At 36.7% G+C, this 22,908-nt stretch overlaps 1 protein-coding gene across 1 annotated transcript in view; it reads left to right on the plus strand.

The window, feature by feature from the left end:
- LOC102261422 (metabotropic glutamate receptor 5) overlaps positions 1–22,255 on the plus strand; it is a 164,813-nt gene extending 142,558 nt beyond the window's left edge. The window contains exons 3-4 of the mRNA XM_005879345.1: positions 15,915–16,164; positions 22,063–22,255. Of these exons, the coding sequence (XP_005879407.1) occupies positions 15,915–16,164; positions 22,063–22,255 (443 nt within the window). The remainder of the gene's footprint in view (positions 1–15,914; positions 16,165–22,062) is intronic.
- The last annotated feature ends 653 nt before the right edge of the window (positions 22,256–22,908 follow it).

Here is a 22,908-nt window from a genome sequence, read left to right on the forward strand (position 1 = left end):
TTGTTATTTCTAAATTGTGTGCTACATTTATTTTATAATAAATAAAATTTGTAACACACATGGACACACACACATACCCCTGTAGAAAGGTAGCTGTTAAACATTTACCACCAGATATTCCCGCATATCGTGGGAGTCAAGCAAACTCCTTGTCAAAATCTAAGAAACAGAGGCACTTGCAAATAGTTTAAATAACCTCAATATTTTACCTCTCCTGTATCAGATACCATTTAAAATATCACTTTAAATCTTCTTGGCTTCTCCTATTTCCAGACCTTTGTTCATTTCACTCCCAGCCAGCGAAGCAGTGACAAAACTTGCTGGACTTGAAATAATTGCCCATGAGTGCCTGGCCTCAGGTCTGTTCTGCACACCTCTGACTTTCTACTTAGGAGCTCCCTTGCTATGCTCAGGTAGACTGCTTGGAGCCAATTCATGATAAGAAAGGTAAAATAATGCCCTGGGGAGGTCATCTTTAACCATTGGCAAATGGGAGACTGTGGACATTCTTGTCTCCCTTCCTCCTCAATACAGTTTTTAAAAAGCAGTCTTTATAGGGCCTTTGGATAGATCAGCTCATGAAATGAGCAATCAAATAGCCTCAGTGATCCACTCTTGTATTGGCCTCCTCTCCTTCGCTGTAGCAATCTTGGTTTCCCTCAGCCCTGTGTTATACAGGATCCAGGCTAAGATACTTCCCATAATCATGTGGGGCAAATGGAGAAAAGTTTGATAACATCTATTTCATGTGACTAAACTAGTCCTTGGAAATAGGGCAGAGCTAAGCTATTTACCATGTCAAATACAAAAATTAAAATTACCCAGTAATAATAAGGGAGAAACAGAAATAGCAAAAGGATGTATATGTCTTGTCACCTGATGTGTTCAATTAGAAGTAATCTCTCATTTCTTTGAACTCTACCACTTACATCTAACCCAGTACTTTGTACCTCTGTTATGAATATTTGTTTATGTATAGATATATACATGCTCACATATAAGAATGTCTATCATTATATATATATATATATATGTATATATATGTATATATATAAGTATATATATATGTGTGTATATATATACTTTTATATCAGCCCTCTATGTGCTTATTAACATATTAAGTAACAGATATTTATTTATATAGCTGGCTCCCCTCCAGCCTTATTTAATATCTACCTTTAATTTTAATTTATTTCACCGAATTCTTAGATATTAACTGAGATGGAACCTATCCTCTTGAAGGTATTAAATCTGGGATCTGTGGAAATGACCCAAGATTAAAAAAACAACAAAAAAAAACAATAAACTTGGTCAGTCTTCCTCCACTTACCCCATTTTTTTATGGCTTCTATAAGTATATACAACCAGGGGTCAACCTAGTAATGCTTGAAATTGGGCTTCCTTCTACAGAAAAACTAAAAGCACAAATTTTCCGGTTCTAGCTCAGAAGGTTTTGCCGTTGCCTTAGAACAGAAACTTCTGGGGATTTTTTAGTATTAAACACGCACACACATACACACACACAACTGGTATATCTGACTTAAAAGAAAATGTACATTTCTTCCCTACAGGTTTCTACTAATTTATCAGCAACTTATTTATTTAGAAGTATATTTTGTCCTCTCTTGGTTTGATACATTGCAGAAAATGCATGTCTTGTGCCTGGTGGAAAGTTACTGCTATTGTTACATCCTTTAACAAATGAGATGAGCACATTCAGGAGAAAAGAAAGCCTTATGATACTAAGCAGCTCTCAATAGGGTGGGACATCTCAAAAGGCTAAATAATACTTGATATAATGTCTGGGAGTTATAGGTAGAACAGATGCTTGACTAAAGATTTGTGACATAAATTACAAACTTTCCAGCTTCAATGAAGACTGTTTTCTGTATATTACCGGAGACATGCTACCAGACACCTTTTCAATAACTGCATTGAGGAGAATTTCTGACACTTGAAACATATTTAAATACATACAAAGCAAACCTAGCTTAGAAATTATCCACAAGGCTCAGAATATATATTGAGAAATGGAAAATGGAACTGGGAGCAAGCATGTGTAAGAGGAATGCAGAAAATGGCTAAAATTTTTAAATAATTATTACAATACTAGAGGCCTGGTGCACAAAAATTTGTGCACTTGGGGGGGGAGGGGTCCCTCAGCCCGGCCTGTGCCCTCTCGCAGTCTGGGACCCCTCGGGGGATGTCCACCTGCTGGCTTAGGTCTGCTCCCTGGGGGATCGGGCCTAAGCTGGCAGTCAGACATTCCTCTGGCAGCCCAGGATGTCCACTTGCCAGTGGGGAGCAGGCCTAAGCTGCAGTCGGACATCCTCAGTGCTGCTGAGGAGGCGGGAGAGGCTCCCGCCACCACCGCTGTGCTGGCAGCCATCAGCCTGGCTTGTGGCTGAGCAGAGCTCCCCCTGTGGGAGTGCACTGACCACCAGGGGCAGCTCCTGCATTGAGCATCTGCCCCCTGGTGGTCAGTGTGTGTCATAGTGACCAGTCATTCCCAGTGGTTCTGCTGTTAGGGTCAATTTGCATATTACCCTTTTATTATATAGGATAGAGGCCTGGGTGAGGGGCTGATGGCTGTTTGCAGGCTGGCCACAGCCCCTTCAGGGTGGGTTCCCCACTGGGGTGCCTGGCCAGCCTGGGTGAGGGGCTGATGGCTGTTTGCAGGCTGGCCACAGCCCCTTCAGGGTGGGTTCCCCACTGGGGTGCCTGGCCAGCCTGGGTGAGGGGCTGATGGCTGTTTGCAGGCTGGCCACAGCCCCCCAGCGGGGACCCTCACCCCATGGGGGGTGGACAGCCTCGGTGAAGGGCTGAGGGCTGTTTTCAGGCTGGCCACACCCTCTTCAGGGTGGGGTCCCTACTGGGGTGTCTGGCCAGCCTGGTCTAAAATCCCACTCTCTAAGGATCCTTAGAGCGATCATTTTATAGGTAAGGAGATTAAATTCACAAGAATAGCTACATGGTTTCTCAAAGACCCTGCAGGTGATAAGTTAAAGAAGATTTCAAACACTCTCTACTCTACATAAGGCACAAGTTACTAACTGTGCTGACCTTCACCAGAGACCCTATCTAGTCTAACAGTCCCTCTGGATTACAGTGAACACAGAGTGGCTTTGATACCACAGCTGTTCACAGTAGATGCTTAATAATAATTTATTAATGGAAAGCTGATGAGCTTTGAGGGCATTATGCTAAGTAAAATAAGTCAAGTAGAGAAACACAAACACTGCATGATCTTATATGTGAAATCTAAGAAAAGCCAAACTCATAGAAACAAAGAGTAAATTGGTGGTTGCCATGGACTGGGGATGGGGAGATATTAGTCAAAGGGTGCAAACTTTAAGATGAATAATTCTGAGGATCTAATATGCAACATAGAGATTGTAGTTAACAATACTGTATTGCATACTTGCAAGTTGCTAAGGAAGGTCAATCTTAAATATACTCACCAAAAATAAGGTAACTCTGAGAGCTTATGTGTATGTTAACTCACTTTCTTGTGCTAACAATTTCACAATATGTGTATATCAAGTCATCACATATACACCTTATGTTTACAGACTGTTATATGTCAATTATATCTCAACAAATCTTGGATAAGCTAATACTTATTTTTTTTTCAAATGCATTTATTCAACAAATACCTAGGCAGCCTAAGCTCTGGAGAAAAAAGTAGCTAAAATATAAAGCCTTTTGCTGATTAGCTCTCAGTCCTTTATGGAGTCATAAAAACAAATAATTACAATAAAATATGATGTTGGAGTGGGTTGGACAGTGAGAGCACAGCAGTAATTCAATACTCTCTAATAAAGATACAATGCAGCCAGGTATGTAATTTTAAGAACGGGTAAAGTCCAAGCTGGTGTAGCTCAATTGGTTGGGCATTGTCCAATGTACTGAAAGGTTGCCAGTTTGATTTCTGGTCAGGGCACATGCCTGGGTTGCAGGCTGGATCCCCTGTAGGGGGTTGTAGGAGGCAGCTGCTTGATGTTTTTCTTTCATCTCTCTCTCTCTCTCTCTCTCTCTCTCTCTCATCAAAAAAAAAGGGGGGTTAGAAACAGATGAAATTAATTTAAAAAATACATTTACCTCAGTGCATCCAAAATTTTATCATTTCCACATGTAATCATTTTTATAAAGTATTAATGAGATATTTTACATTTTTTTCATACTAGTCTTTGTTTTATGGCAACAAAATATTTGGATTAGCCACATGTCAAATAGCCACAAACACACTCAATCACCACATTGGACAGCACGGGTCTGAATTACAGACAACAGCCACCAAGGCCAGAATCCCTGAACACAGCATGTTTCACCCACTCCCAAATGAAGCTCAGAGTTTGGCAACAACAACAGGTTGGCATTTCTACTTATTTTTAAATCTTCAAGTAAAGGAAAGTAAACTGAGTCCCTCCACTCAATGCTGCGGGAGTCACTGAGTCCTTCCAGAGGGAATCGAGCAGCCACAAAACCTAAACAGAGCAGCTCTGAACAGGAGAAGAGGGCGGTAGGCCAGGGAGCTGCTGTCAGAAAAGGCTGTCAAGCTTGAGCAGCTTTGGCTGCGCTGCAGAGAATTTTGTGCCTTCAGCTGGTGATGGGAGAATGTCTGGGTTGTCATTAGATCCAGTTAGAATAGCGGATCAGAGGTGACTAGCGAGCTAAAACAGAGGCACAATGAATAACTCCCCCGCCCTGCGGAACCACTGGCACACAGCTCCATGGAGAGGTTTGTCCTTTCTGTGGAAATGGAATCCCTCTTAATGAGACATGCACTGCAGGCTTCGGCTGCGAGGTTGACAGCTTGTAAAGAAAGCAGAAGGAAGTTGGAGTCTGGAGGGTTAGACTGGGAATCTGGGTCAAACTTTTTTTTATTGTTTTCCTCTAGGAAGAATAGCCAGAAAATGAAACAAGTCAAAAACTTTGTTATTTTTGCAAAGATTGACAAAGTGACTCTTGTTAATTTTGCAAATCTCAATTTAAGCTACATTAACAGCTACTAATTAAAATACTGCAAGCATTTTTAATATCAAAATCAATGTTTCCCTTTCCTTTGTCCCCCTAAAATTCTTTTTCCCTCCCCAGCAAAGATTTAATTAAGTAGCTAATAACATGTGTCTAGATCCAAAAGCGTCCTCTAATTTTACAGGCCTTAGTCTATAGAAAGCTATAATAAAGCATTGTATATTTTGTAGGAAGGCATTGATATTGAAACACCAATTCTCAGCAGTCATATGGATGGGATAACTTAGTGCTAAATCATATCCTATATAATAAAAGCCTAATATGCAAATTGACTGAACTGTAGAACAACCAGCAGAACGACCAGTTGCTATGACACACACTGACCACCAAGGGGAAGATGCTCAATGCAGCAGTGCCCCCAGCCCACAGGCCCCAGGCCAGCCAAGGCGGGTACCAGCGGGCCCTCCCCCCACAACGCCCACCAGTCGTCCCACAGATCGGCCCTGATCACTGGCCAGGCCTAGGGACCCTACCCATGCACAAATTTCATGCACCAGGCCTCTAGTATGCCTATAATATTTCTGGTAATTAGGCAAAAAGTTATTTGTTAAATAAGATATGTTTGCTGAAATTAATTTAGTTTAGTAGTATCCAGAATTGGTTTCAAATGAACCATTTAGTAGTGGGTAAGTGCCTTTGGAAGAACCACAGAACTACCAACAATTCTCAGTGCTTTAAGGGCCATAATATTCTGTAGGGAAAGAGCACAAGCTTTGAAACTTGACAGATGGAAGTTGAAATTCCACAAAATAGCTATTCATTATTTGGCAAATTCTCTCAGCATAAATGCTTTATTTATAAGTGTGGGAAATAATAGCCACTGCATAGGATTGTTTGGTTTGAATTATTATTATTATCATTATTCATAGTGACTAGTACAGTGATTTTTTACCAATTAATTCCACAGGATCTAGATAAATGTTAATAGTGATGATGATGATCACACAGCCTGCTCTTATATGGCTTCTACTATTTTTACCAAATCAGTAATTTTTTTTAAAACTATTCATATTATTTTAGTATTCACAAGGTTAATTATACAAAGAAATAAAAGCTCTTTGCTATCTTGGTTTCCATAATACATTGTCTTGATTTCTCTTGTTTTTCATTGTTTTTGTGAGCTTTTCCTTCTTAATTAATGCATAAATATTTGAATTATTTAGGGTATAATCAGAACTCTTCTTACCTTCACATCCTACACATTCATCTATTACTGTTACTATCCATATGTCGATGACTCCCCAACAGTTCCAACTTAGACTTCTAGTCTCTGAGCCAGATGTCCTTACTCAGTTTCCGGCATGATATTTCTAATTGGCTATTTCACAGTAATTTAAAAATAAATTCTAAAACTTTATCTTATTTTTTCCTACATTTGGTTCTCTTTCAATTTTCTCTCTCTTAGTTCTACCCAATTATAAGAACTAGCGTCACTGGAGGGAGTAGATATCGCAACTTTTCATTCCAGGGCTCAGAAACCTACAGAACAGAACCAGAGATGAAACTCAGACTTGTGCTTCACACGTATGACAGGTATAGCTGTCATGCATACATCCTTTGTCGAATCTGTCTCATGGCCTCTGCTGCATACGACTTAATGTGTTCAACATGTACCCTTTCTTTTAAGATCAAACTTATTTTTCTAGTTTCATTCCTGGTAGACAGAAGAAAAATTCACCACCTTAGGTTACCACTCAACCAACCACTTGACATATACTTTTTCTGACAGCATCCTGTGACCTTGGTTAGTATTCCCATAAATAACACTTTATACATATAGCTCAAAATCCAAGTTACTAAGTTATATTATACTAGCATTTTTTTTTCTGCTGAATTTACTATTGAATGCTGAATTTACTATTGAAGTATTGCTCAAGTGTTGCTTACATAATCCATGTCTAGAGTATTGCCTAAAGTGAATTTGCTAAATGAGATGCTTCTAGTACTTCCAGTGTTAAAATAGCCTGGATCAGATCCAATAATGGCCTGCCATTATGTTCAGTGTTATGCTATATGGGTAATGTCATAGAAAGACTCCAGGGTAGGATGTGAAGTAATTGGACAAAACTTTGAAATCCATCTGTTAGCAAAGGTTTTATGGGAAAGGCATTTATAACAACTCATGGAACCTTGATGAGGTACATGATTGATGATGATAATGTTTTACTCCAATGCTTTAGCTTAAAATTTTTTCTCATTAATCATATCTCCAGCATCTAAAATGCCTAGCTCTGTAGTTTAATGGTCCTGTTTAGAAATATTCCTTGGGCCCTTAACTTCCTTCTCCCCCCCCCCCCATTCAACAAAAATCTATATACGGTACATTGTTTTTGTTGTAAGGATAGAAATATCTACCTTGAAGAACATTATTATCTGGTAGCTGGAGATAAACATAAACAAATTAATCCAACAGAGTTTGAAATTGCTATACTCATTGCACATATGGCTAGAATGGGGAAATACTTATATTTTAAAATAGAGGAACAGAACATTCTTATAAGAGAGCTATTAATAAAATGAGAACAGGTGTTTGTCTTTCTGGCTTTCCTCCCTTCTGGCTGTTTTAGTTAACCACCAGTATAACTAAAACACAGCCCACTCAATATGGGCAGGTTTGGCTAAGATATCCTGATGAACATTTATGGCCTCATTAAAGAGCCGGAAGTGGTAATTGCATGATTGAATACTGATTTATTGATCCTGCCCACACATATTTTGGGGGGATGGTATGAGAAATGGTAGCATTTTCCTTTAGTAGTAGTTGTTAATGGAATACATTGTTTATAATAGCAACAGAATATTAGTAGTAAAGGCCATTTGGAATATATTTTTAAATTACTGTTTATATTGACAATTTCACTTCCTTTTTGACAAAAGATAATTTGGTCCAACTAAAAGGAAAAATAAATTCTAATCTGGAAGTCCAAGTTTAATACTTTTCTTTGAAGTTAATTAATATTTCCTAAAGTGAATACTTTCTGAAAGAATAATTTTTTAAATATTTAGCATCTACTTGATAATCATTTTTGAACAAATATGTTTACCTTTCTAAAATTTTACTCTTTCCTATCTTTCTGTACCACCTTTTCTATTCAAGAAAACCCTGATTACCTACTATGTGATGATAAATATAGTCAAACAAGTGTACTTACTGCCTTCAAGTGGCTTACAGCTTGGAAAGTAGAATATATAAATGTATTCAGAACATAATACATAAACATATACAGCATGCAACATATAAATATATGTTCATAATATAAAATACAGAATGTATTATTTAAATATTAACTCTAATAAAGTATAGTAGCACCATAACTTGTCATCTGACTCAGGGAAATCTCATGATGAAACAAATAATATAAAGTGGGTTTATAAAGGGAAAAAAAATGTCAATATTATAGACTGTACTTTTAGCCAAGTTCTCAATATCAACTCATCAGTATAATCAGCCTTTTCATAAATGTAAATGAACCATTGTTAAATATTTCTAGCAATTATAAGTAACAAAAATTTTGTTCTTCAGTATTATACTAGTAAAATAGATCAATAGGCTAAAATGTGTAAATATCTGTAATTTACCATGTGCTTAGTATTATACCTATACTTAATTAGTAAATATCTATCAAATGAGTAACTAGGTTACACTATCCTTTTAGGGAGATCCTTAAAATCATGGTGGAGCAGGTAAGTTTAGTTTCACAAGAATTTGCTGGGTGGCCCTATGGAGTTATGGTCTACATCCTAAATAAGTTTACAGTCTGGACATTTGAGCAGGGCCAGAAAGAATGGGGAAGATTTCAGCATGGAGAAATGGGGAAAGGGTATTCCAGGCAGAAAGAACATCCTGAATAAAAGTAATAGGTGGGGCCCTACCTAGTTTGGCTCAGTGGATAGAGCGTCGGCCTGCGGACTGAAGGGTCCCGGGTTCGATTCCAGTCAAGGGCATGTGCCTTGGTTGTGGGCACATCCCCAGTTGGGGGTGTGCAGGAGGCAACTGATCCGTGTTTCTCTCTCATCAATGTTTCTAACTCTCTATTCCTCTCTGTAAAAAATCAATAAAGTATATTTTTTAAAAAAAGTAATAGGTGGGAACATGTGGATAGGTATCTAAGGTACGTATGAAAGAGCATAGTTAGAAATAAGACCCCCCCCAAATAATGGTAGGTATGGTGTGAATGAATGAAAGATGGGAGATGATAAGAGGTTTTGTTACCATATAAGCACGGAATAATGAGGGTCTCATTAGGGTGGAGGAAGTGGAAGTACAATGGAAAAATGGAAACTATTGTCAGAGAAAAGAAAATTACTTGTATGTTTTTATGATGATTCTATTACTTTCTATTCTTATGATCACATTCCCCAACACACATAAGGTTTATAAATATGAACCATATCTCCAATGCATATATTACCAGAAAAATGTCTCACTAGTATTCTATTTACCATACTTTGTTTTCTTTATCCAAAAGTATGCTTAAGCCACAAAAGCACAGCAGTTACTGATAGTGAATTGGTACCATCAAAAATAGCAGTTATCTATGGTTATACATTGCATACTAAAGAGTTGTTTAGTGCTTTTAAGCATAAAATTCAAATAAATAATCTCTCTTTGGTTAGGAGAAAGATTTAAAGTTATTCCCTAGCAAGTCTGACTTTCCATGTGTACTTTTAGGCTCAAATAGAGGCAGGTACATCCAGATCCCAGTTAACACAGTACAGGTCAACTAGCACTAGTGAGAGCAACTACCTTTAAATAATATTTGAGGTTGAGATATTAGAATCTTTTTATCCAAGGGAAAACTGAAATCCTCAGGGGAAAAAAATTCAGATGTGTTGACGATTGCACAACTCTGTCCTTCACGTTTTAAGTGAAATATTATGTAATCACTCCTTAGAGTGATACAACTGAGACACAAATGATGCAATTCTGATTGTAGGTCAGATAACCAGTTCAACAGTTAGTTTCAGCAGGAAAATTCTCAGTAGGTATTGATTACTTTGTACTCTTCATTCATTCATTTTTTTCTTTATTCAGCTTGTGTTAATTATCTTCCAGGTCCCTGTTGGAAATACAAAAGTAAATAACATTCGTGTTCTAAAAGGTATATACAGTCTAGTAGGAGCACAGAGAAGTAAAGGCAGTAGTCCATTGTAAGATCAAATGAGACACAAAGGAAGGGATGCATAGGAGGGTTAGGGAAGACTTTGCAGAGAAATCCCTTGAGCTTGATATTGAAGAATCAGTGAGGAGATGGTCATTTGACAGGAGGAAGAAAAATTTACTGGACTTTGCTTTATTTTTTTTCCATTTATTTCGATCTGTGACATCTTGTGGACATCACCTCATTTTTAAAGTTTCTGGTATACTAGAAATGACTCATGTAGTCTTAAGTTAGAGCATCTACTCTTGGAATAAATGTGAATTCATCATGCTGTCGTGGGTTCAGGATTACTGTGTTTCATAATATAATAAAAAAAAATCTTGGTCCTGTTTTATATTTTCATGCATTAGACTTTCACTCTGTGGCTGCAGTGGGATAAAAAATTATGCATCTTTAAAAAACACTATAGCCAAAACCAACTGATGTGATAGAGACTCAGAACCAAAACAAAGTGATATCTCAGCAGTTGTTTGAAATAATATTTGATTTTGATTAAATTTGCTGTATAATAATGCAATTTACAAAATTACTGAAAATTCCTTAGTTATTTTCATTACAGTGATAGTATAAGAATAATTGCATGTTGGTATATCTCACCAGAAACATATGAGGATATCTAAAAGTTATAAATTGCCCTGGCCGGTTTGGCTCAGTGGATAGAGCATCTGCCTGCGGACTCAATGGTCCCGGGTTTGATTCCGGTCAGGGGCACGTACCTTGGTTGCGGGCACATCCCCAGTGGGGAGTGTGCAGGAGGCAGCTGATCAATGTTTCTCTCTCATCGATGTTTCTAACTCTCTATTCCTCTCTGTAAAAAATCAATAAAATATATTTAAAAAAATAAAAGTTATAAATTAATATTTACTCTTTTACATTTGATTCAAGGATATTATAGGAAAATTTTGTCCTCAATATCAACATGACAAATTTCTTTATTTGTTGATGTTCACCTGTCACTTCATTTAAAATTATCCATATCTACTCTCCAGTTTTAACAGCTTCAACTATGTTATTTAAATTTTTCCATCAAACTTGTACTTTCCTATTTTTCAAAGTCAAATAGTGTAGAAGGGCTTCAAGAAAAAAGCAAATTTTATGTTTTTGTGTTTTTATCTTTTTATTTCTAAGTGGTATGAATATACTATGGTTTAAATGCCTACCTTTTAAATTTATTAACAATAAACATCTCTTGATTCACACATCATCTCATTTCTTCACTTAATAATATTAGATTAATTCCTTCTTATTTTTTTTAGCTTGAAATAATCCCCTTAATCATCTCTTTTTTTTTTCCTGTTTAAAACTTCCAAATTGGGAGCAGAAGATTTTAATACCCTCCCCCTTTCCACCAGCTCTTCCTGCCCCCACCCTCAAGCTATCATCTTACTCTCTAATTTTCATAGTAAATATTGATCACATACATATTCTATTGCATAATGAGTTTTTCATATTGTATTTTTGTGGATTTACAAAAGTTAAAAATCAGTATTTAAGCCCAGCTTGGTGTTGCTAAGTGGATAGAGTGTCGGCCTATCAACCAGAGTCACAGGTTCAATTCCTGGTTAAGAGCATGTACCTGGGTTGTGGGTTCACTCCCCAGCCTCGGTCAGGACTCGTGCAGGAGGTAACCAATTGATATGTCTCACATCAATGTCTCTCTCTCTCTCTCTCTCTCTCTCTCTCTCTCTCTCCATCTTTCCTCCCTTCCACTCTCTCTCAATGAAAAAAATATCTTCAAGTGAGGATTAACAAAAATAAAAATAAATCAATATTTGAAATTTCCATCATTGCAACTATAGTGTGAGCTGAGTCAAGTCAGGCTATCATTACATTTCTTGTTATCATACCAAGTCACAGACCCTCTACTACTTAAAGAAGAATGTCTGATGGGTTCCTTCTTACTTTTACCAGTTGTTTAAAATGAAGCTATTGGCTAGTTTGATATTCTACCCTGTATCTTCCTTTCTTAATCATTTTTGTTTCACTGTTGAAAGAAAAAAATTGCTTTCTCAGACTTGTCCTCATTCTGTACCTCACTTGAAACCTGTTTCATTTACTTTGAGAAGCCTATGAACTTTTTTTTAGTTTCTCCTTTTTTTTTAATTGTGCAATTCCAGAATGCAGTCATTTTATCAACTACTGAAAATCTCAGCACTTCAGTCTTCCCAATTTTATTAGAAAACATATATTCCTATTTTTAATCCCCAGCATTCAATGGGCTTCTTTTATTAAAATATTACTCTGCAGAATTTTTATGTCTCACATCTGTTAAGACTGTTTCCATTTCAATTTTAAAGTGTACTACTTGGGCTTTGATCAGATAAAATCATGTTTCCTTTAGTCTATTGTTCAGTGCTAATGCATTTGCCATATTATTTGTTTTAGATGTTCCAAGAGAGAGCAGCTTAACTATGCCTAGAATATTTTTTTTATAATCCCAATGGGTACAATTGATTGGGTTCAGGCTACCTGTCAGCTATTTTACATATGTTAAATGTAATACACAAAATGCCCATATGTTAAGCAGTGTTATCTCTGATTTTCAGGAGAGAAAAACGGAGATTTAGAGAGACTGTTCAAGCTGAATTAGAACGCTTATCTTCCTAATAACTAAGTTCCCTCCCTATACACAAGCTGCTTCCATGTAACTTACTGTATAAACGAAAACAATGTTAAAACAAAGCTTTTAGGAGAGGAGATAAAGATTATGAATTTGTTGGGTATAGTTTCTTGTTTTAACTGTGAATGTATTGAGAATGTTCATTGATGTCATCACAATTGCTATATATCTAACTTTAAATTATTTATGCAAATGCCCCAGCATTAATCAAAACATTAAGTTCAAGACAGTCAGTTGAAACTAGAATTGGCTAAAAATAAATCAGAAAATAGGTTACTCAGATTAGTGTAAAACTAGTAATTTAGGCCCCTTGGCACATTTTTCAGAGAGAGCCCTTTAAACTTTCTTAATTGCAAAATAACTACATTGCCCATCTGCCATCATCATAGAGGGTCCTTGTTGCTTTATTTCTGGAGAAGGAAAGGTGCAGCTGGCCCCCTGGCATTTTTAGCTGGGACTTCAGATAGCCTGCTCTACTTTGCCCTGTAAAACTGCACAAAAACCCAACCTCAACTTCAAGTATCTCCTTAGTAGAAGGTACCTGTGGAGCACATATAAGCCTAGGAGGGAGAAGATACATGTTCAAACCAAGACTCTGCCACCTACTTGCTAATTGTGACTTCAGATTTATTTGCTGAGAGGGGAAAATATTACATTTGTCACAGACTAGGTGTGAGGAGCAGTGAGGTAATATATATGGACTGACTTTCCAAAATTAAAAATGTTGTACAGGTATAGTTATTTATACGTTATCTCTAATATAGTCATATAGTGAAACCTATGCAAATGAGTGCCTTATACTCTCTTATTCATTTGATATCTCCTTCTGATGAAATTCCAGTTCCTAGGTATGGTTGATTGTTAGGCCAGTTACATCTTTATACTTCCCTCACCTTGGGTCACATAATAGTCTCCTGTATTCTTCAAATCAATGCCCCTCACCCATCTAATTTCTTGAAAACTCAGAAAATGAGCCCAGTATGAGCTATAGAGCCTTAAAAGGCTCAAAAAAAGTATCTAAAATTGAAGCATTTAAATGGGAAGGAGAAATGCAGATATAATTGGGTTTCTGACTCTCTTATAAGTCAGCCATAGAAGAATGCAGGGAGCAGAATCTTTACTCTTAGATCTGTGGATGGAGTGCAGCCTTCCACCTACTGCACGTGAAACTCTGGGGAGTATAAACCTAACTGCTTCACCTGTTTTTTCATCTGTAGCATGGAGGTCATATGCATATCTCAAAATATTAACGTGAAAGTAAAGTGCAATCGTATATACAAAGGTCTTACACTTCCTAGCAAACAGTCGATAGTCAATATTGATCCCCATTTTCTGTTAATTTTAAAAGACTGCCAACAATCCTTAGCCCCTACATTTTTCAGAAATTTTCAGTTATTCCCTAATATAGCTAACTTTCCTTTGGTTATATAGAATGAAACTTTAAATGCTTTTCATAAGCTTATACATTTAACTATGACATTACTAAAATCTCAAGGATCTGAATTTTTCAGTTGGGACAAAAACCACAAATTCTCATGATTATTAATAAAATATGCATAATCTAAAATATAATATGCCATAAGATATTTGTACATCATCTATAATATATATATACACTGAGTGGCCAGATTATTATGACCACCTGACATTTGTAGGCAAATTAGCTATAATTTCCTGCTGAAGTTGCTAGAGGGCCAGATCATTATAAACATCTGAATAGCACAACATACCTAAGTATCATTGCTGATCAAATTCATCCTATCATGTTGATGGCATATCCCAATGGAGATGGCTTCTTCCAACAAGACAATACGCAATGCCATGGTGCTCGTATTGTGCAGGAGTGGTTTCAACAGCATGAAGGAGACTTTACCTTGCTTAGGTGGCCCCACAATCACCAGATCTCAATCCAATTGAGCATTTGTGGGACAAATTTAAAAGAGCCATCAGGCAGCTGGTTCCACAACCATCAAATCTCACAGAACTGGACAGTGCTATTCATCAGGCATGGTGTCAGATTCCTTGCATCACCTTTCAACATCTCGTGGAGTCAATGCCAAGAAGAATTGCTGCAGTATTGAAGGCAAAAGGTGGCCCAACGAAGTACTGATGGGGTGGTCATAATAATCTGGCCAGTCAGTGTGTGTGTGTGTGTGTGTGTGTGTGTGTGTGTGTGTGTGTGTATACATACACTAATCAGTGGGGTGATATGGTCATACAATGAGAAGCAAAGGGAAGTAATATAGAAGAAAAAAATAGATAAATCTATCTCATCATCTCACTAGAATATAAGCTTTTTTTGTATCAAAGGGGAGCTGAATTACTTGTACTTCAATATTATTCTCTATCTCAGTGAAAATTTTTTAAAAGTTCAATGCAGCCCTACTCGAGTGACTCAGTTGGTTGGAACATTGTCCTTTACACTAAAAGGTTTCAGGTTTGCCCTAACCGGTTTGGCTCAGTGGATAGAACTTCGGCCTGTGGACTGAAAGGTCCCAGGTTCGATTCCGGTCAAGGGCATGTACCTTGGTTGCGGGCACATCCCCAGTAGGAGGTGTGCAGGAGGCAGCTGATCGATGTTTCTAACTCTCCCTCTCCCTTGCTCTCTGTAAAAAAATCAATAAAATATATTTTAGAAAAATAAAAGGTTTCAGGTTCAAATTCTGGTCAGGCACATACTAAGACTGCAGGTTTGATCCCCACTCAGGGTGCATACAGGAGGCAACTAATTGATGTTTCTCTCATATCTCTCTCTCTCTCTCTCTCTCTCTCTCTTTCTCTCTCTCTCTCTCTCTTTCTCAGTGTGTGTGTGTGTCTCACACACACATATCTCTCTCTATCTCTTAAATCAATAAAAGCATATCCTTGAGTGAGGATTTAGAAAAAGTTCAATGAATATATATATAATGTAGTTTTATTGTAAATTGCTCCAAATGAGCAAGTCAGTAAAAGAGCAAAAACTCATTCAGGTCTTCAGGTTACAAATCCAAGACTACCAAGTAACCTTCAACCTCCCAGCACGTCTGCCTTCTCATTGTACCAATGAACCCAACACTCCCATTTCACTACCCCTCTGCTTATCTGTCTTCACACAGGCAACTACGGAGAAAGTGGAATGGAAGCTTTCAAAGATATGTCAGCCAAGGAAGGGATTTGCATTGCTCACTCTTACAAAATCTACAGCAACGCGGGGGAGCAGAGCTTCGATAAGCTGCTGAAGAAGCTCAGGAGTCACTTGCCCAAGGCCCGGGTTGTAGCCTGCTTCTGTGAGGGCATGACCGTGCGAGGACTGTTGATGGCCATGAGGCGCCTGGGTCTAGCTGGAGAATTTCTGCTTCTGGGAAGGTGAGTGACAATAAGAAAATTCACACGGAGGTAATCCCAGGAATTTGGCAGCATCAACGTTTATCTTCAGGTCCACAAGGATAGTTGCTTTGGAAGCTTAATCTGTGTAGTAGAAATAGAGTTTAAATATAAAACACCAGAGCCTGGAAATAATCATGGAAAATAAGTAGATAGGCCATGTGCTGATGAATGAGGATAATAGGAATAAACGCATAAAGATGATGGGTACGTAAGTCCTCCAAAAAGTGACTGTAAGGAAACGAGATGGATTCCTAAATGCTTGCATAGTTCCCTTGGGAAGTAAACACATTTGAAACTTTTTGCTGTTGCTTTTGAAATTGATTTTGAGAATGGCTACATAAGCTTGTTTTATAATAATAGAATCATAGAATTTGGGGTTTGAAAGCAAGGAATTGCTTACAAAACTAATATTTAGAAGCATTGGAAAATTGGCTCATTATTTTATATAAAAAAAGTGTTATTACATTGCCTGGTTACCCACATTGCTACCAGACAAGTTTCTAAAAGATTAACTTCTATAGGATTGACTTCAATTGTTTGGATAATCCACTTGATTGGCACAACTCAGTTCATTCCCTGCTGATGCTGAACCAGTGTATTAGGGTTCTTCAGAGAAACAGAAATGATAGTGTGAGTGCTCGTATATATATATCAAAAGACCCAAGTGAGCCAATATTGTAGTTCTGGTCCAAAAGCTGGCAGCCCTGAGACCAGCAGAGACAATGTTTCAGTTCAAGTGTGAAGAACAGAAAAGACCAATGTCCTAATTCATGTGGGCACACGGGCAGAGTTCCCTCTGACTTAGCTTTTTTGTTTCATTCAGATCTTCTGTTGGTTGGATGAGGCCCACTCACATTAGGGAGAAAAATCTGCATCATTCAGTGTATGAATACAAATGTTAATATCATCTAGAAACACCCTCATAGACACACCCAGAATAATGTTTGGCCAAATAAATGTCTGGACACCTCATGGCCCAGGCAAGTTTTCACATAAAATTAACTATTCCCATCAGTCAGATGACACCATAGCTTGAATGTGTGAGTGCAGTTCACCGTTCTATACAGTGGGGCCTTGACTTACGAGTTTAATTCATTCCGAGACCGAGCTCGTTAAGGAGCTTGTTAACTCAAATTACTCTATCAACTCAATGCAAAAAATCGGCCAAGAGACAGCTGGTATCTCAAAAAACTCGTTAGTCGGGACACTCGTAAGTCAAGGCCCCACTGTACCTTGGAAAAGTTATCATGTGATCACATATCTTTTCTCAGCAGGTGACCAATTTAAAGATTATTGAAAACCGTCAGAACCACTGCATCTTCCTCAATATGATTGTCCAAAATAGAAACCCAACTCAATTGTGATTAATTTTTGATAGCTCATTTAAAAATAATAAAACAAAAAACATGGCCTGGCTGGTGTGGCTTAGTTGGTTGGGTGTCATCCTGTGCACTGAAAGGAAGGTTGCTGGTTCGGTTACTAGTCAGGGCACAAGCTCAACTTTGCAGTATTGGGCTTGATCCTCAGTAGGAGGCTTGGAGGAGGCAGCCAATTGACGTTGTTCGCTCTTCTCTCTTCTCTCTTCTCTCTTCTCTCTCTCCTCTCTCTCTTCTCTCTCCTCTCTCTCTCTCTCTCTCCCCAAAACAAATCAATAAAAAAACAACATGGTTCCTTTGTTTTTCCAGATGCTTAAATGACCTTCTGTGATCAGACATAGCTCCTGCTTGGCTATATTTTATGATTGCCACTTTATGTACCTAATTCTTTTCTGTCTGACCTGATGGCAGTAGATTGATGGCACTATTTTAATGTGAGGCTACTATCCTTCATAAAAGTGATATTGAGTGAGATTCCTTTTTCATCAGTGTCATGCATTTTTATCTAAAATCATTCCCAGTTGGCAAGAGTGATGCACCAGTTAGTTCCATACAACCCAGGACATTTCCACTGCCAATATTTTTAAATTCCAAATTGCAGTGTTGCAACTGGGGTAAAAGAACAGGAAAGAAAAAGCTGGCCTTAAACAATCCTGCCTTTCTGATAGGGAATAAGGGATTTTGTGCCCCCTATCTGCTTTTTGGCCAACATCAATAAGACAAATCAACAGCATTTGTTTTTAGCCCTAATTTGTCAATGACTAAATGTTTTTTGATTGCATGTACACAAAGAAAATTGATTGATACTTTATTTGTTATTTTCCATCTGTATTTTTGTCAATAGCATCATAAGGAAATAATTCAGTATTTCCTATGTTTTTAAAATTTATTTTGTATATGCTATTTATAACAACTTTTCTTCAAATTATTTAATGCATAAGGTGATAGTTTGATAATCTTTAATTAGATTTCTTAATACAGTCATTGATTGACTGATAAGAATTGAACATTGACTTGAGCACCAGTTCATTTCATCTTTGAGCAATTTTTTAGAAAAGTCTTCCTTACTCTGAATTAATAAATAACTCCCTGAAGTCTCCACCCATTGAATCATATTATTTTTTTGGAAAGTAACATATGATACTCTTTCAAATAATTGGAAACAACAGTATGGTCTTCAGTCCCCTTCATCTTCTCTTTGAAGCATTTTTACTTCTTTCATTCCCGCTTCTTCATACCCATAGTGACACTCTGGGTATTAATAAAACCATTTATAGGATCATTTATCAAATTCTATATGCCCAGTATTATGCTCAGAACTTTATATGCATTGTTTTGTTTAATTATTCATTTGACAAATATTGAGTGCCTTTACTCTGTGTTAAGATACTGGGATACAACAGTGACTAAAACAGACAACAATCACTACTCTTATGGACATTACAGACAACAAGTTAAATAAAAGGTAATAAGTGCAATTAAAACAAAATAAATCTAAGAACAGCTTGCATGTTGAGTACTATTATCTCCATTTTATAGACGACCTCAAAACTCAATAAATACTGAGTAATAATGATATGAAGGCCATATACATGTATGTGATAAAGATAAAATTAAAATAAGTCTGTGTAACTCTAGAGACTGAGTACTTAGCATTGTGTTTTACTGCTTCTCAGTAAGTTTAAAGTATCCCTAATCATAAAATTGGAGGTCTGGGGTAGTGAGCTGAAAAGCAAAATTTAGTAGTTGTAAGAGAGAATTTAGACCATCTACTCACTCTCATTTTATAAGTCGAGAAAACTGGTACTCCAAAAGTTTGGATGCCATGGTGAAGGTTATACAAGAACCCAATTACCATGACCCTTAATCCAATGCTTTTTTCTATTAGCTTGTCTCCTATAGAATAAATATAGGGGAGAAGTTATAAACTGTTAGCAAATTTTCAGTTCTTTATAGATCCTGATGTATAAGGAAACTATCCTACATAATTCAAATTTAAGTTAGCCCTTTTAAACTAATGTTCCCCCCTAAAAAATTCCTCTTAGTATTTTGAGATCATTTTGTTTGCATATATTCTCCCAATCCCTATACTTCCTCCTTTCCCACTCTATACTTGTGTTCCTTTCCCCACCCTCAATTTCACTTGGATGGATCTTTCTTAGAAACTAGAAGTCAAGCTATGAGAAAAGAATATATATTCATAAATGTTTAGAGAATCTGACATTTAACAAATTTAGTTACTTATAAATCTCTCCAGTGGCCTTGGCACAGCCAATTTTAATAGGTCATTCAACTAAAATGTTTGGCCGGACTAAGATAACTCTACTGCTTAAGACAACCTCATCCATCAACATATCTCACCATCTGTGCTGCACGTCAGTAGAATGTTAGAGTGATGTAGACCTGGCCACTGTGTCTTCTCATTTGAGATCTGGGTAATCTGCTGTCTCACTGCCAATAGAAGTGTCGGTTCCAGGTCCCTGAAATAGTCTTGCTAAACACTTTGGCTCTGCCAAGAGGATGGGATCAATAATCTAAACAAAAATGACATTTCTAAAGGGACTTATGTTTTTTTAGAATGAATACAGTGTTTTAGTTATTGACCTCAGAAAATGTTATTTGAGATATATTATTTATGGACTGTAGACTTAAATATGAACTTGGAAACAAGGACCAATTTTTAGCAAATTAACTAGGTAAAGATCACTTTTTCTTGTCTAAGATGAACTGAAACTGTTTATCTATTTGAATGAAGATTCTCTGTTCTTTAATTTGATGATTGTTACCAAGCCATAAGAGAAAATATCCTTAAATTCAAATATACTTGGGACTTATACCTGGTATTTCTTAGTAGGGGGTCACGCTACATCAATATTTCTCAAAATGGAAAGGACAAGAGCTTACTGTAATGAATATATTTGTGGGTAGAATTACAAATAATTGTTCTAGTAAAAACAATGATAGTAGCTATTAACCAGAAGTAGACATTAGTCTTTATTGTTGTATAGTGCCCGAGTATTTATTTCAAATGAAAGCAATTTGAAAACAAGTATACTTGTGTTCCATGGGGCCACTCAGTCTCATTTAATTGTTATGTAAAACAAAGTTATTTTCTTGAATTCTTATATATGTGGCGAGACAAGGAGGGAGGGAATGAGACTAAGGGAGGAAGTAAGAATAGGTGATGATGAGAGGAGATGAGAGGAAATGAAAGGAGAGAAAGTGAGGAGAGACAGAGACAGAAAAACAATAATGAAATGCTCTGAGAATACTTGGTATATCAAGTTTTAGATGACTTTGAGCTTGATATTAATATCCCCATTTTATAGGGGAAAAAATTGAGACTCAAAGAGGGTGAATGACTGACTGGGCAAGACCATGCCAGTTTCTTATCCCCACCCCCAATTTCACTTGGATGGATGTTTCTTAGAATCTAGAAGTCAAGCTATGAGAAAAGAATATATATTCATAAATGAGATGATTTTTAGCAACATAAATGTTTTCACACTTAGGATAAGCTCAGTTTACTTTTATTTTTGTTTGTTCTTTCTGTGTTAGGTTATATTTTGAAAATTAAATGAGCTTAGTCAATGCCTTGAAAATTGTTGAGATTTTTGTAATGAATTCATAATGCAAATAAGTCAGCCAAACCATGCCCATTTTGCCTGGAATTGTCTTATTGCTTGTCTACAGTGAGTTGGGAAGAACAGACTACTTGCATAATGTTCATTCTATAAAATGGCAGCTGTTTAGATATATATGCCTAGAATGATATGCAAAATTTTCTGAACCATATGGGTTGAGCACAGAGTAAGGAGGGCATGGGTGAAAAATTTGGAGAGGGGCCTAGGAGACAATATTTCAGCCTTGCAGTATTTTGGTACTTATTCCATTATTGAGTACGAATTTATTTTGGGGGGCTAAAATATGATAGCTGTGAATTTCCAAAAGATAATTCTGGGATGTGGATTATGGATAGAAGAGTTAAGGCAGATACAGGGTATCGGTGTCCCTAACAAAAATTATGCTAGTGATGAAGACATGGTGGGTGATGAAAAGGTGGCAGATCAAGAACTACTTATTAATGAAAATATGCTTATTACCTTGTTTGTGGAGATGTATTAGGGGTTTATTCAAACTCATCAAAATGTATACATTAAATATGTTCAACTTATTGTATATTATGTATAACTTAAGTTGAAAAAATAAATGTAGGAGCTGCTGATATGTTGGATACTGTGGAGGAGGAGGGGAAAAATCAAGGATGACTCCTAGTTTCTTATGCTGTATAACAGCATGAATGATGGTACCTTTAGTGAAATGAAGACAATTGGGGGGAAATAATGTATGAGGTAGACAGGAGATATAAGATCAGTTTTGGATAAGTTGACCTAATGTGCACTTTAAATATAAAAATAAAGTAGGAGAATATCTGAATCTGGAGCTCAAAAGAGATATATAGGCTGTAAATAAAAATTAATGAGTTATCTTGGTATTTCAGATGTACTAAGGGAAGACATAGGTGTGTAGAATTAAAAGAGAAAGTTGAAGAACTTAGCTTTGAGGAACCTCAATACTTAATGGTTGGAGAAAAGATTAACTATGAAAAGAAGAGAGGGAGAGGCAAATCTGGAGATATAGAAGGAAAACTCAGAGAGTGCCCTGTCATCCAGCCAATGGGAGAGAGTGATTAAAGATGAGACCACCACTGTCAAATGATTCTAGGCGAGTAAGTGGAAATAATACTGAACAGGTCTTTGCATTTGTTGAACTGGAAGTAATTAATGATTTAGCAAGAGATGGCTTCATGGAGAAATAAAAGCAGATTCAGGATAAAGTAGCTAATAGGTGAGTACAGGTAGAAATGAACTCGTGGCATTAAAGCCACTGTTTTGTGACATCAATCTAATAAGGGATAGAGAATGATAAAACTTTATCTTGAGTTAAAATCAGGTCAAGAGAAAGATTTCTTAACATAATATTTTATTTTTTTTCAAAAATGTAATTTATGATAATAAGGAAATAATTTAAATGGGGAACAAAGTTATAAAATGAAAAGCATCTATACTTCCACATCTGTATTAACACAGAGTATTATTAGATTATTTGGCATTTGCTAATCTTACAGGTGAAATTGGCATCATTTTGAAATTTGTAGTTCTTCATTCATGATTGAAATTGTATGTCTTTCATATGTCAATAAGTGATATATATTTATATTTTTTACAAGCCACCAAATCATGCATTTAGTCTATTTTTTTCTGGTTATTTTTCTTAGTGATTTCCCTCAGTGATTCTCAACCTTTTTCATCTCATGACATACATAAATTAATTACTAAAATTCTGC

Source organism: Myotis brandtii, unplaced genomic scaffold (assembly GCF_000412655.1).
Source record: "Myotis brandtii unplaced genomic scaffold, ASM41265v1 scaffold594, whole genome shotgun sequence".
Classification (NCBI taxonomy): Eukaryota; Metazoa; Chordata; class Mammalia; order Chiroptera; family Vespertilionidae; genus Myotis; species Myotis brandtii.